The following is a 15,732-nucleotide window of genomic DNA, read 5'->3' as shown; positions in this document are numbered from 1 at the left end:
CTGCCGCACCGCCCGCGGCCCCACCTCCACGGCAAGCACAACTCGGCCCCCATGTTCATGCTGGACCTCTACAATGCCATGTCCGTGGAGGAGGGGGCGGCGGGGGCCGCCGCTGAGGAGGGCGAGGGCTTCTCCTACCCCTACAAGCCCATCTTCAGCACCCAGGGGCCGCCCCTGGCCAGCCTGCAGGACAGCAACTTCCTCACCGAGGCTGACATGGTCATGAGCTTCGTCAACTTGGGTGAGTGCCTGCCCTCGGCGAGGCCCCGCGGCTGGGTCCGGGATGATGGGGCAGGGGAACCGTGCTGGGGGGAGGCTGGAGCAGGACCCTGGCCGCCAGCGGGAGGACAGGTGGCCCTGGTAGGAAGCTGTTCCCACAGCGGGTCGGATGGGTGGCAGCCCACTCGGGCAAGGAAGGGCAGGTAGCGGCCCTTGAAAAAGCGGCTGCTTTGCGAGGCGGTAATTAAATGGCAGCAACATGAAGAGGGCTCTGACTTTCCATCACAGCATTTGGACAGCCACAGGCTCTCGCCGCGCTCCACCCCGCACGCCAACACACTAAGTTCTTTGTCGTCTTCTCCCTTTGATAGTTACTTGTCGCACCTCAGAAATTGGATTTGCAGGTAGGAGTTGAACAGGACGATTAGTAGGTCTGTTCCGCATCCCGCACCGCCAAGGAAGACACGAAACCTGGGCAGGACCACGGGTCCCGGCACGGCTCCCAGCACCAGGCTGGCGCTTGTGCGGGATGCAGAGCCACCAGGGCTGCCTAGACGGATAGTTCCCTGTGGCATCCCAGCGCCGCGTTCCCTCAGCCGCAGGGGCTGAGCTGCTCGCACATGTTTTCTTAATGGCTTGAGAGGGATTCCACAGTAAATCCTTATTTACTCCTACAGCTTTTTCTGTTGACCCCAGTTTATGCAGCTAACTCGCCTCTTTTCACAAGCACATGTGGATGGGTTTATGCAAATGATACGAAAGTTGGCATGCTTTGTATGCGGCTCACTAGGCCTCTCTAATTGGATGCCACGGCCCAATCTGATTTCTATTTGCTTGCTGTAGATTGCACACCCGTGTGGACTGACTTGGCCGGATTTGAGAAAAACATTGTCGGGATGAGCATTCTATTTTAAATATATAATTATAGACCTGGTTCACTCTATCCATTTTTAGACCTCATCATGTGCAGCTCTGAAACCACCACACGTACAGATTGGGTGCCTGCAAGTTCAAGACAGAATCTGAATAGTATTTCCAAAACAAGATCAACTCAAACTTTGTCCCAAACAAAAGGACAGGCAAAGAGCAAGAGGAGCCCACTGCTGGCATGTAACCTGCTAGGGATTACAGACACCCCCATCGCCAGTAAATCCATTAACACCTTTATGGATGTCACTGTTCTGGACACTTCCACTGTCTGGAACTTCAGAGGCAACAAAGATTAAATCACCACCTAAATCACCACCTCTCTAATCCCAGCGCTTTAACTAACTGAAAAAGATCAGTATCTATAAAGGCTCTGTGACACACGTTAATAATTATTAGACATAGTAGCCATCCCGGCACAATTCTTGCATGATAGGGAGGCACAGGATGCTGTGGGAGATCTCTAGTTTGCATGAGCCGCAGCACCTCCTTATTGACTACCATAAGCTTCACAGTGGGAAGCCTTGAATTGCATCTGGCCTGGGGGCTGCGCTCTCTGAGAGTGCTGGTGCTTTCCATTTGGAATTACAGTGTTTGTCTAATCGCTGCTAGATACTTAAGCTGATCAGCAATGATACATTTAAAATCAAATATTTGAGCAGCCAAAAGTACCAATGGCGGTCAAATATTTGACTTCAGAGATAAGAGTGATCTTGCTAACATTATTCTCTGTGGTTCTTGGGTCCTACACCATGTACAGCCAGAGCGCAGGGAGAGTCCTGAACAGAAGACAAAGGATGTTGAAATAACGATAGAGAAATTCACACTTCTGTTTCCATTTCGGTAGAGAGGAGGGAACCTTTATGAAACATGTAAGTACCTAACGAAAGGGAGTTTAGCTCTGGGGAAGCAGCTCTGCTCCTTGGGTGTAGTTATTTACTGCATAACTTTCATCAGTGAAACTGCAGCGCTCCCGTCCTATGCCTCCTATGCAAGGAAGAGTCATCTTTGCAGCCTGTGACAGTTTTACATGAAAGGAATTAATGTTCAGATCCCCGATTCTTTTGAATAAAAAGGAGTGTAATCAATCCATAAACTGTGAAATAAATGTTATGTTTTGGATAGGTCTGTTTCTACGTGAGAACCTTTTATAGAGCAGGTTATACCTGTATAAACTGTACGTAATCAATAATTGATGTCCCAATGTGATGTGATGACTACAGTGGATATATTCATTCATTTCAACCTGCTGGATCTTGTAGTCTGCTTAGAAATCCAAAAGTGTTCTTTATGCAAAATACTTAATTATCATTTTATTTAATTGCTGTCAGCATGGTCAGTGAGTAGTAAGAGTGCAGGCAAAATCCAATAGTTTAAGAAGGACAGGTGGAATTATTACCAGCAAGGCACATTTTGGAGGTTTATCTGTACTGTTTTGTTCCCTTGTCAACAGTGCATGCCAGGACGAGTTTAAAAAGGACATAGATCTATAACAGCTTTCTTCATCACTGTGCACACCTTTCATCCCATTATAGTCATCGGTCTTTCATCTTTATAGGACAAAGACAGGCTTGTTTATGGACATTTTAATGAATTAGACCAGCCACTCACTCCCGTATATAGTCAAATACACCACCTGCTTTGATACGTACAGTTTTCTATGACATTCAGGGAAAATTAGAAGATCTATTGTAGAACTGATATTTTTTTGGAGACTTTTGACAATGATCCCTTTTAAAGCAGAGCTGAATTGCTAAATGCAGACTGTAGTAAACTGTGTCCTAGTTTTGTAAGAGATACTCTGTGAGCATTGCATTTCACAGGTAGGCTTTTATTACTATACTAGAGCCATCACAATGAGGAAGTGTCACAGCATAATAAAGTCTCATCTTAGAATGGAGGAAGTAAAAGTGAGTACAGAAATAATACTTTTAAATGTCAATAAATAAAACATGCTATTCCGGGCTTCCAAATACTAATCTACAAATACACTTTTTTGCTTTATTCTTCATCTATCTAGTCATACAACTTTAGAGGAAAAAATATTAAAAAAAAAAAAAAAGAAAAAGATTTACATTGCAAGATTTACTGGGCTACATAGTAAAAAACCCAACAACAAAACCCCCGCACAATGATTTCTATGGTGATACTGTGTATATTTATTCCAGAGAATTTATACTGGGTATTGGTAGGGAGGAACCAGAATACAGGTGCTCCATTTCGGGTTATGTTGCAGAGAGCTTTGTACTAAGCATGTAATGTTACTGTAAAATCTTGACAATTAATTAGATTTAGATTTATAACCACTTAATTCACAGGCTACATTTTGTCTTAGCTTACACCTGTGCTAAGATGGATGGGGAATGGATTTGTGTCAAGAATGAAGTTACATGTAAATTAAAAGAGAATTTAGCCACAGTGGTCTAAGTTAGCCAGTTAATTACTGGCTAATTTTATAAAATTTACCACTATAGTTTCGGTATTTGGAATTTCATTTCAGATCCTGTCCAATTACAGTTTACAAACTGATCCATTTTAGGAACTGAAAAAACGCAAAGCATTTTTTGCACAAGTTTAATTTCAAGTTTATAAACAGCAGCTAAGGAGTAAACATCCTCTAGATTACTTAGACCCTCTCTTCTAAAAATAATTGAGTTGTCCTTATGTGGGTAACCTTGCCTTGGTAAACAGACTTGCTTAGAATATTTTTTAAAAGAGTCGGCACAAGTGATACACAATTTGTTAATTTGTCTCATGGTTGATTATAAAATGAACAACATTGTTTAATCCTGGCAAAAAATAAGGGGGGGGGGGAATTAGTCATTCTTGGAAGGAGCACATGAAAGTGGCTTTTGTTAATGTAAATCAAGAAGCTGAAGAGCCCCCAAGTTTCTTTTTATTTCATACCATCTGGCTATCCTTTTTGTTGACAAGTGTTTGGCATAGAGAACCATCTCTTTGCCCTTTAATAACAGGCTTTAACACTGTAGGGTATTAGAAAAAGATTCTATAACAGTTAAAAAATTTCCTTCGGGGAATACTTTATAAAGTGAGCACGGGCTGCAGGCATTTGCAGCTGTAACCTGGCTTGTGTTAAAATTTGGAAGGGGCTGCCTTGCATTCCAGCTCACTACAGGCCTTCATTGGTGTACAGCCAAAGGTTAATATAGATGTCACACAGTTTTTCTTTGGAGAGCCTCAGATATAAGAGTACGCGTACAGCTGTGTTTTTAGTAACCCTTTCATAATCACTTCTTTTAAAACTCATTTTCCTGCTTATATAAATCAAAGATTTTCAAGGATATTTGACCTGGATTTGAACTTATTTGATCTTCACATATTTCCCACTTGAAACAAAGCAGATTAAATGTTAGCCCTGGATGCCTGGTCATGATCACATGGTTTGTCCATACATTAGGACAAGCCCTCGGCTTTTTTTTTTTTCCCCCCCCCTAGGCCTTTTTAAAGCTCTCGAGCCTGAAAAGGTAAATCCTTTAATTTTTTTGTTTTTTTTTTTTTTTTTTTCTCCTCCACCTAGCGCTGTTATAAGCTCTCGAGCCTGAACAGGTACATCCTGTAATTGTTTTGGACAGTATGGATGTATGCAACGCTTGGTGGCATAAGATTAGCTAAGGTAGAAAGCTTGCAGCAAACTAAAGGTATGAAGTACACTGACCGTGCAGCAAGTAACCGGCAGGTATTCGTTGAATGTACAGACCTAGTCTAGAGAGAAATTAATTCATTTTCTAATTTTCAGGTGCAAAATGGCAGAACAGAACAGGAACTATTTACCTCTGCCGTACGGGTGCGGTGGTAGCAGAGAATGGAGCAGCCGAGGACAGATGTCCTCGCGCAAGGAAAAAGGACATGGAAATTGTCCCCATCTGCCCGCATGCTTCTGCAGCGGATTTGTCCCAGAAGCAGGGTCTTTCCTCCGTTCCCACACAGGCTGTCCTGGGGAGGTGAAGCCCCCTCCGGGAACTGTAGTTTAAAAGCCAAAACACAACGGCTTGTGAAGTGCTTTGAAGGAGACAAGCCTTGATGGCCAGATCTTGTGATGCTTGTAACAGGAGTTAGGCACAAGTGAAGCGTACAGGACCTGCTCCCACCCGAGCGCTGCTTGCCGTCGGTTTTGCTTGTGTGCGTGTGTGTGCATCCCCCCGTCGCTCCTTTTGCAAAGGAGGTTTAATGGCCTCTGGGCAGGCAGCATGAAACCAGGCGTTACGTTTTCATCTGTAAATAAGCTTGAAACACATTTTTGGGTGGGGGGGGAGGGATGTGTGAGAGAAGGTTACACAAGTGGTTGGAAACATTAATTAAAAAAAAGATTATAACTATTAAAGCCTAGTCAGAGCTGTTGACAGGCTCCTTTTAAATAGGACACTGCGACGTTTTAGTTTAATACATTCTGGCAGTGTCACCGGGGTTAAGGCTAATACTGGGATGTGTGGATCCTGTCATGTTATTGTCAGGAGGAATGCAGGGATTAGGTTTAAAGTGGCGGTGGGTGAGTAGTGCAGCTGTGTACACTTATTATAAAAGATTTAAGTCCCACTGGTAAAATCAATATATTAAATTGCAAGAGCCTCTGTTTTTAATTAGTTTAAATCAAATATACTGTTAGTGCCATTATGGCTTCTATCCTTGAACCAAGTGAGGAAATGCTAATATTTATATGGAAACTGTTAATTTGTGGTTAAAATGATAACACATTTAGTTTTATGCCTCTAAATTGTTCTAACTGGATGAATACCAGTGAGAAGTTGCAATGATGGATGACGCCATCTGAGAAAGAACACAAGTAAGCAAATTTTGATAGCATGCCAGATAAAGAGACTACCTGTTGATACACAGCATTAAGAGACCATGATATTTTAAGCCCTTTCCAGTGGTACAGTCCTCCTCTCTGGGGCCTGCATCAAAATACTCACATTAATTAACTACATATATATATATATTAAAAAAAAATGCTATTATATGTATATATTTCTTCTTTAAAGGGAAGGAACTTCTAAAGAAATGAGTGAGCTGTTTAAATTAGTTTCAGGATGAAGATTTTAATTCTAAAACTGTTTGAAGTAAATGGGACTGCTCACGAGGACTAATCACATGGATAAAGTTCTGCACACGCATATGTTTGGAAAATGGAAACCCAAGAGAAAATTCTTGGCTAGGTCTTCATTGGTGTAAATTGTCAAATTTCTACTGAAGCTGGCCCTATGGTCTCATTTATACAACTGTACGTCCAAAGTAATTCCCATAAACTCCCTCTTGATTTACACTAGCACAATTGAGAACAGAATTGGGCCAAAGAAATGCCCCTGTGTTGAAATAATGAGCATGCAGTAGTTTCTGCTAGGGCTTCAAACAGTTTTCTCTCCTAATCTTGAAATTGTTTTTGAGGGAGGCTTCCTCTGCTGCAAATAATCAAAACATGAACTAGCTCCTATTAGTCACTGCTTATCATTATTAGCCCAATCCATGTTGTTGAACTACAGCTGAATTCCCATCTTTGCAACAAACAGAATTTAACAAATAATGTTTGACAAAAACGTGAAACTGATATTTCTTAATACAAGACATATTTCATATGGAGAAACTTCAGTGATGAAAGATTCCCGGTATCAAAATATCTGAATCACAGTACAAATAAACAGTGTGTTGTAAAGGCTGCGGGGCCAAATTCCGTGCTGGAGTAATTCCACAGCAGTCAGTGGAGTTGTGCCAGGAGATAAACTGCCATCTAAATTTTTTTTGGTGTCCACGTGAAAACCAGAAGTGTTTAAGATTTTGTCAGTAAACATCTTTGCTAAGAAAAAAGTTGCAGGTAGCAAAGTTTGAACCGAGTCTAATTCAAATATCTCTTTCGGAAGTCCTTATTTTGTTGACGAAAACTACAAAGTTTGCCGAGCCCCCCTTTATTTGGGTATAGGTTGTACAATTCCATTCTTCATACATAAATTTACCTGATTTACAGCAGGTAACATAAGAGGATCTTGGGTGCGAGCTCATATGTGCAAACCCCACAATACCGTGCCTTGTACGTTCTTTTAAACATTTGTGTTGACTACATCTTGAAGTCAGTGAAAATCCTTCAGTGATCCAGATTGAGTGGATTGAATTAATGGCAACTTTGAGACTACAAGTTTTAGTGTAATTGCTTTATTGTTTTGGAACCAAGATGCTTACAATCCAGTTCCTGTGCAAACATGTTTAACGTGTGTTAATGTGTTTCAAAACCAGACTCTCTCCGCAAATTCTGCTTTTCATTAATTGACATCAGTAGCATGGTACAGTATTTCAAAGCACTGGCCAAATATCAACTGTGTTTCTAATTTCCTTACTTTCCTGTCTTTGGAATGCCAATGTTAATTTGTTCCCATGGAAGAGTGAGAGCTGCCAACCACAGTTTTGTATAAATGGCTTTACAGTGCAGGGCTGCCAACATTAAATGATACTTAGGAATTTTCATGACATTTTGTATTTAATGCTTGTGTGTGTATGTGTGAGAGAAATAGAGAGATATATGGGATGTTGAACAGCACAACCACTGATGATCAAGGCAAATGTTTGAAGAAATTTACCCTTTGAGTAGCTGTTACTTAACATTTCTTCTCATTTAAGATTTTTTAATAACCTATCAGATATTACATAGCATATTCCTTGTGCCCAGAAAAAACCCTATTTTGCAGTGAATTTTGTTGCTAACTATCCAAACAGTTCCCCTCACCTAATAATTTTAGTTATTTATTAATAGATGAGCAGAAGGACTTTTGTTTATGTTGTTATTCTGATCATTATGGACTAGATTGTAAGAATGTGGTATTACTCAGCATGAGAAAATGTAAAAGTAAAAAAAGCTGCCACGACTAAGGAATAGGGGAATGAACTGATTTTTATTAAACTGCCAACAGATTATTTTTCTTTAAAAGAATAGGAGTAGCTAGATAAAATAATTTGCTTTCTTAAAGAAAGTCAAGCATAACCATAGTTTCTTTAGTGGTAAGTACTGTCTTTGTACATGAAACAAATGTGAAGTTCCCTTTAAACAGATTTATTTTAAACTGATGATGGTGAAAACAAGGTCTGTTTATGTATTTCTCCTTTTATTCCTGGAGGATATTCAAAATACAAATTGTTCATGTTTCAGTAGATTCATCTTAATGAGTGCTATGCTTTATCTCTCAATTTTCCCGTTTTATTGGAACAGGTGCAATGTCTGCCATCTGTGCCAGCCCTGCGCTATACCAACAAACAAAGTGTTGTTTTGGTTCACTGGATTTAAAAGTCTCCTGAGAGTAAAGAAATGAAAGAGAAAGAATTTAGAAAGTGCCTAGTGAAGAAAAGGCACTTCAAGTAATGTGCTTTGTCATTCAAGTCTTCCCATAAATTACCTTAAACTATTTCTAAACTGTTTGAAAAATTTTATCCGTAGAGTATTAAGTTTCTGTTGCATCTTGGAGGTCCCACGCTATTCTTCATCATCTTTATCTTGCTGCAGTAGCTTCCAAGTTAGACTCTTTTGTTGTCAGGTTTAATTAAATTTTACAGGAGTAAAAATTCTTGTTTTCTTGCCTTAAAGTAGAATTGTAAATTTTCAGTTTTTCACTGTTTCTGATTCCACCTCATTTAAAAGATACTGCAAAAATAGCCATCCAAGTTTAAACAAGATTATGTTGTAATTAGACAGACAAACTCATAATTATTTAAGGGCTAAAACAACAACAACCCTTTCAGGTTCATTTTGACAGTGTTTATCCAGTGTATCTGGAAAGGCTTACAATTAAAGTGCCTGAAGGGTGGGGATGAGATTTTTCAGCATGCAGTCAGTGCTATCGGGTCCACCTGGCCTGGGAAACTATGCAGGCTTTGTAGTAGAGAAAATCCTTTAACTTAGATCTTCATGGCAAGCTCTTAAAAACTACCTTCCTTTAAAAAAAAAAAACAGGGGAGGGGGAGAGGGAAGGCACCGCTTCCCTCTAAATAATAATTAAAACGAGCAAGTGCCTTCTTAGGCTCTTTATGACGAGGGAACACTATTGCGCTGATCAGGCCGATAATCTTGCAGCGCATCATTTTTTGAAGATTTGCCTGTTGTGCACAACTGCCTTTCAAATGAGCAAAAAGTTTCCTCTCATTAGGCTGCAACCTCCCAACGCGCGATGCTGGTCTGAATTACACCTCCACGCAAAGCCACTGATGTCACCAGGCAATATCCTCAGCTGGAGCAACCTGGCACAAGGCCACCCCAGCAGTGAAGTCACCACAATTGACACCATCTGAGGAGCTGGCAGAGTGTCTGTACCAAGTTTTGGGGGCTGTAAATCAGGTCGAGCTTTGACTCTGTTACTAGAGCCACTGGGCCAAATCCTGCCTTCAGCCACCTCGTTTCGTTGGCACCGGTGGGGCTGCCTCGGTCCTCTGATCTTACCAATTGTTCTTCCCACAGCACAGTGGCAGTAAAACTTTTTAAAAGAGACCAGAACAACCCTGGGAGAACTACTAAAAAATGCTCATAAAATAATACAGCATCAGCAGTTGGGAGTTATAATTCCGATGGAGAGACAAGTTTCTTACCGAGTAAGGATTAGGAACAGGGCTGGCAGTATTTCACTGCTTGTGTACCTGAAACGCCCATTGACTTTAACGAGTCCTTTGGCACCCCGAGGGAAAGCAAGTTCAGCTTTATCATTTAAATGGAAGATTAAAAATTACTGTAATATAGAAATTCTGAATTCTGGTGCTTACAGTTCAGTAATGTTCAAATAATTTTGTATCAGTATTTTAACAACAATTTCTTTACATCAGCCAAGTATCTATAATGCCACGAATGATAACCATTCACCACCAACAGGAATCAACTCCTAATCGTACCTGTTCTACCCGCCTGCTCGATGCTAGCAAGCTGCTCCTCCCCTGGTTCTCAAGGTTAAAACTTATTTAAAAGATTAAAATAAACATTTTAATCTTGCTACTTTTATTTGTTTATTACTGTGCAGTAATTATAATCCCACAGGGACTTTTTAGATGTTAACAAAGAGTACTGCACATCACTTTTCCTGAAGCTTGTGTGGCACTATAAACATCATGCTGGGTTTAAGTTCCCCTTTCTGACCGTATCCTTAAAAAATCCAGCATTTGTTAAAGAAAGGAGGGGATTTTTTTTTTCTTTTTAACAAAAAGAAATAGAAAGAAAAAAAAAAAGAAGTAACTTTAGCCTCACAATCTGCTAGCTACATAAAGCAGTAAATGGTCAGTTGAGACAGGGAAAAACCAGAACTGCTGGAGATTGGTTGTTTCCTTTTGGAGGAAACAATAAATGTGCCCACTTGTATTTTAACAACATTACTACTGGGCCCCCTAATTACACAAATATACTTGTAATCAACTGCAGAAGAGAAGAGCTGAAAAAGAATCATTCAGCACAGATCTTTCTCTTCAACCCAAAAAGCAGCTTTTCAGTAACCACTCTTTTAAATCTTGGCCCAAATCAGAAGATGAAGATATTTCAGCACTACATGATGAATCATTTGTCTCCTGAGACAGGTGAAAAGGAGCAGCTAATCGGACATGTGGTGTAAAACTTCTCTCATTGGTGTGAACACAACTTTGACCTCTGAATACAACCATTCCTGCAACTCAGTGGCATGCATTATAATCAAATTAGAGGAATATTAGACTCCATATCCACAGAAATCTCTGACCGTTATGCCACATTAAAACCTGACACAGGGAATACAGAAATACATGAAAGAATACAGAATGATGCAGGAACACATTCAAGCAAACCCCAAATACTTTTTCAGAAAACAGTAACTGCCATTTTGCTCATTAGTCCACAACTGTGAGATGAGAGCCGTTTCACTGAAAATATTACAGAGTAGGGGAAAATCTAAGTCAGTGTGTCTTAATACTCTGAAAGTCTTTCCTCCCCATATTGGCAGTTGTAGTCCAGCAGCTGAGGGTAGTGACTGGTAGGCAAGAGACCGAGCTGGAGAAGAATGATCTGTGTTCCTGCTCCATGAGAGACACTTTCATAAACGCCATACTCTCATTTCTGTGCTATTTTTAATAGTTGCACACAACAGGACATGAACTGCGTTCCCTTCATTCATACCAAACCAATGTGAGGACGTGAGGGTGTATTACAACAGCTGATCTTTTACCCCAGAACTGCAATTGCAAAATTGTGTTTGAAGACACAAAAAAACCAAAACAAAACAGAAAATGTTGTTGTTAGGGGCTGACTCAGGAGGCCTGGATGGCCCAACCCTAGTGAGAGGCTCAGTGTCAGGAATCCAGCCCTGCGATCCGCAGTGTGGTATGCAGGGCTAGGTGCTGCTGATGTCATGACGGGCTTATCTTGTACCAAAAAAAAAATTCCTCTTGTATAATAGGGATCGTGGGTGGGAATTAAACTGAAAATAAATCTTCCCCTGACCTTCAGATGCTGTTATGCCTGGGGTGTTGGCCACCAACATTTAAAGTGTAAAGGGGACGCATTCACACACTCTATAAATGCATATATATATACACACACATGTCTTCCTGAGGACATTTCTGAAAGAATAGTTTAAGCTTGCCATCACTCTAAGACACTAGCATTTTACATCTACCAACAGAAATATATGTGGATGTCATCAACTTAGGTATCTTTAATATTCATAGTTCTCAGACCCATATACCAAATTATTAAAAGAATAAACAGTTCCCTGCCTGTTTCTCCATAAAAATAAATGTGTTGCACTGCAAACATTCCTAGAAAGCAAAAAGATTGTATGCATAAGCTACAAGGCAAAAAGACAGCGAGTGGATGTGCAGTGGTTGGCAGCGAGGACCACTGCTGGGCGATGACCTCCTCTTCAGTTCCCGTGTCTCAAACCCGGGAGGCTGTGCTCAGTGCCCCACCTGATCTCAGCTGTCTTGGCAGCACAGAGGAAACATGATGATCTCAAAGAAAAATGTGAAATAGGTCACACAGTCCCACTTTCATGAGAAAGGGCACTCTGGAGTATCTTTTTAAGCAGTAATTGAGATCTCTAATAATTATTTTCCAAAATGTTTCCTCCCATCCCTCCAAACACTGTATTTCTATCTAATAATCCTGGTTTATAAACTGTGTTAATATCACTGGACCTCCCACATACAGAACACCTGAAAAACACGCAATAGATGTAACAGTAGGATGCAAGACGAGCTCTGCTCTTGAAGGGATTTCCCCTCCAGGGCAGACGAACCTTTCCGCTGAATAGTTTGTTGCCCCCTAATCTCCCAGCGCTTGCCTGACCGAGAAAGGCACAGATGTTTGTTATTGCATAGACAAGCTCAAAAGGTCCAGCCGATTGCGGTCTTATGGCACAGCTCGGAGTGTATACATTCCAAGTTGAAATTTTGCTGATTACAATCAAAGGCTGAGATTCTTATCTGATGGCCGCATGTCTGACATCGACTGGTTATTTTGTAATATCCCACAAACTACTTTCTCAACAAAACCAGAATCTGGGATTTCAGCTAAGAAATCCAGCAAGTCATATGGTTTCAGACCTGGCAAACTGGTTATTGAATTATTTCCTTTTATCACAGTAAACCACAAAAAAGGCTCAATTCCCTGCGCCTGTGACTCCCGCCGTGTTCCTCCCAGAGAGCCTGTGCAGGTGTAGACCCAAACTCTGGAATATTTGGGGGGATGCTGGTGGTGTTGTGGCAATACAATATTAAAGAAGGATTAATTAGATTTATGTTATTTATTTCGGCAGCTGCTCAGTAGATGAAAGGAAGTCTAATGCAAATGAAATGAATAAGCCTTAAGAGGCCAATGTGCAGTCACTTCTCCACTCGTGTCCCTTAGCACGGCCGGTGCAGAAACGGGCACATTCTTTTGACAAAAATGAGGCATTTAAGATTCCATCAGCTGAACTTTCTCTTTCAAGTGTTGCCAGTAGATGCACAATATATACATGTGCTTTTAAAAGACTTTTATTTTGAACTCAAGATGTGAATCTATGGTATTAAGGAAAGCAGAACAATCCTTTATTTAGCTGCACCTGCACCTTAATGCCTAATGAGTTTAGTCTGATGGAATCCAGACCTCAGGAAGGATTATAAATTCTCATTTGATTTCATTTACTTCTAAAATACCTTAAACCAGCTGTACCAGTCTAGAATCCAGTCCTTCCTTCTGTATCAGTTTTGCAAATGTTGTTGAATCTTTTGCTGTATTAAGTAACTTTATCCTATATAATAATACACCAATAGTAATAAGGAACAGAAGGCAACTTGAAAAAATCATGTAGTGGAAGATAATTAGCAGCATATAAGCTTGAAAAGCATCAGTTTACGAGCACAACTTTCATAAAGTTCTTGATGCTCTGGAAGCAAGATTTGGAAAAAAATGAAACTCCGTTGGTAGGCAATATCCTCTCCTACTGCCCCAGTGTAAGGCAGAGGAGTCTGGCCTTGCAAACAGTGGATGAACGCACTCTCCAGGGCATTGGTGTTACCTTTAGCCATTTCTGTCTGTTTCGTATAAACACATCAGAGACACTTGCGTAGTGACCTTCCCAAGATTACTGGCTCAGGCTGTTTATTATGACCGGTATCTAATTTATCAAATACATTTGAAGCCTTCTTACTTTGCCCCACTGTATTTACTGGAATGCAAGAGCATAATTTGATGCTGTCGCATCTCTGCATGATCAAATCATTGCATTGAAGAGTTACTGTATCACAATTTGGTTTTCTTTGCATGTCTTCTGCACATGCTTTCTTGCAGATCAAGGTGCCTGTGCTGCGGGCTCCCAGCTTCCTTCCCTTGTGCAGATAGTGGGGTATGAGCAGACACCCTCAGAAGAGCAGGGAAGCTTGCAGTGCTGCTGTCCTCACCGTCCGAGGATGAGCACCCTTCCTGACTACCAGTCACTAGTGGGTTGTCTTCCTTTATGTGAGGTTAGGTTAGAGCTGGCTAAAAATGTTTCGGGGAAACTTTCTTGCCTTCCCCCGATCTGAAATTTGGTCCAAGCTGAAGAATTGTTTCACACTTGGAAGCTTTCAAGAATGACCTGGATCTTTTTATTCCAAATTTTGCATTTCATCCCAAATAGCCCATTTTAGGTTTCCCTTTAGTAGTCTTTCATACTGCCTCTTATCTTCCCTAGCTGAATACACATTATTTCTGACCAGATCTGTTCAGCCACTTGTCTCTCCTTCCTTGGGCCTGGGGATGTGTTTCCATTTGCTCAACACTGTGTGTACAAGCAGACAGGGCAGACTGCTGGTTTTTGCATCAGTGATTTTCTGAGAGGCCTCCAGCCTCAGAGCAGGTTGCAGGAAGCACCTTGGGCCCCATTTGTCTGCTTGTTGGACTGGGGGATTATTTTTCTCAATGAACCATATTGTCACTAACTTTTCTCCCTCTTTGTGCTCTGCAACCTCCTCCCCCTTGAGGCACCCATCACCCTGCTTTCTCCTCTAGACCAGTACTACCCTTTTCTGTGCTGCGGCTGCCACCTCAGCCTCCACCGTCCTGACCCTCGTCCCTGATTCCTCCCCCTTCTCCCCAGGCTGCCACTATCTCCTTGACCCTTGGATGCACTGGCACAATGTGTGACTTGGAGTTCACACCTAATGCTGGCACAGCTTCCCCGTGAAGTTAACCTCACCAGATACAGCTCACTGATTTCACAGCACCAGGAAAGCAGCCTCACTGTCCCCCAAATTACAGAAAGAGAGAGAGAGCAGTGTAATACAGCAGTCATCTCTGTTCAGAGAAGGAAAAGAAAAATGTATTCCTGCATCTTCACATAACCTCCCACAGCTGCATCCAGAGGATTTAGGGTTTAGGGGATGTAGTAGACAGCAGCATCGCCTCTGCTCTTAGGCTGCGATATTCCATGCTATGCATTACGGTGCAGACAAAGAAAAGAAAGCAGCAGTAATGATGAGCTTCTCTCTGTCATTTTGCTCACTGCTCAGTTTGACTACAGGGACGTTTCTAGAGGAGGGTGTAGAGAAGAGCTAAGATTGCCTTTGTTGGGCAGGAAGCTTTGCAGCTGCCTTAGCCTGCCCTGTGCAGCCCACAGTCCCTGCAGGGAACTGCAGGAGTCCCCAGCTCTGAGCTGCTGTCCAGGTCCATCCCCTTCTTTCAGATACACAGAGAGAAGCAAGAGCCCCAACCTGTCGGTGGTGCAGTCTGTCAAGGGTAAATACCAGCCTCAGTTAACCCCGCTCCCAGTGACCACGCGAGAGCTTGAGACACTTTGTGATGGCTACAGCTCTGGCCAGTTGGGAGGACGTAGGAGGAGCCACGTTTTGCAGCACCACCACAGTCCCCAGTGTGCCTCTCTGTCTCTGGAAAAATACCACCCCCAAGGTGCTGGGAAAGGGAGAGCTGCTGGGGGCAAATCCCCAGGTCAGCACTGTCCTGGGTTCCCCCTTCCCAGTGAAGGGGCAAAGAGAAACGAGATTTGAGAGGCTGATGAGGGGAGGCCCTGCGGGAGATTTCCTTATACTGGATTGCTGGAAGATGCAGGTAGAAATAGAGGGAGTCTGTCTAAAGGAACAACTTCATCAACTCCCATTTATTTCTTT

At 41.8% G+C, this 15,732-nt stretch overlaps 1 protein-coding gene across 1 annotated transcript in view; it reads left to right on the top strand.

The window, feature by feature from the left end:
- Positions 1-6: 6 nt before the first annotated feature.
- BMP7 (bone morphogenetic protein 7) overlaps positions 7-15,732 on the top strand; it is a 45,841-nt gene continuing 30,115 nt past the window's right edge. Inside the window, exon 1 of the mRNA XM_009326770.1 lies at positions 7-241. Within this exon, the coding sequence (XP_009325045.1) occupies positions 52-241 (190 nt within the window). The 5' untranslated portion in view covers positions 7-51. The remainder of the gene's footprint in view (positions 242-15,732) is intronic.

The sequence above is a fragment of the Pygoscelis adeliae genome, unplaced genomic scaffold, assembly GCF_000699105.1.
Source record: "Pygoscelis adeliae isolate BGI_AS28 unplaced genomic scaffold, ASM69910v1 Scaffold286, whole genome shotgun sequence".
Classification (NCBI taxonomy): domain Eukaryota; kingdom Metazoa; phylum Chordata; class Aves; order Sphenisciformes; family Spheniscidae; genus Pygoscelis; species Pygoscelis adeliae.
The sequence above is the reverse complement of the archived record's forward strand: the minus strand, read 5'-3'. Positions and strand labels throughout refer to the sequence as shown.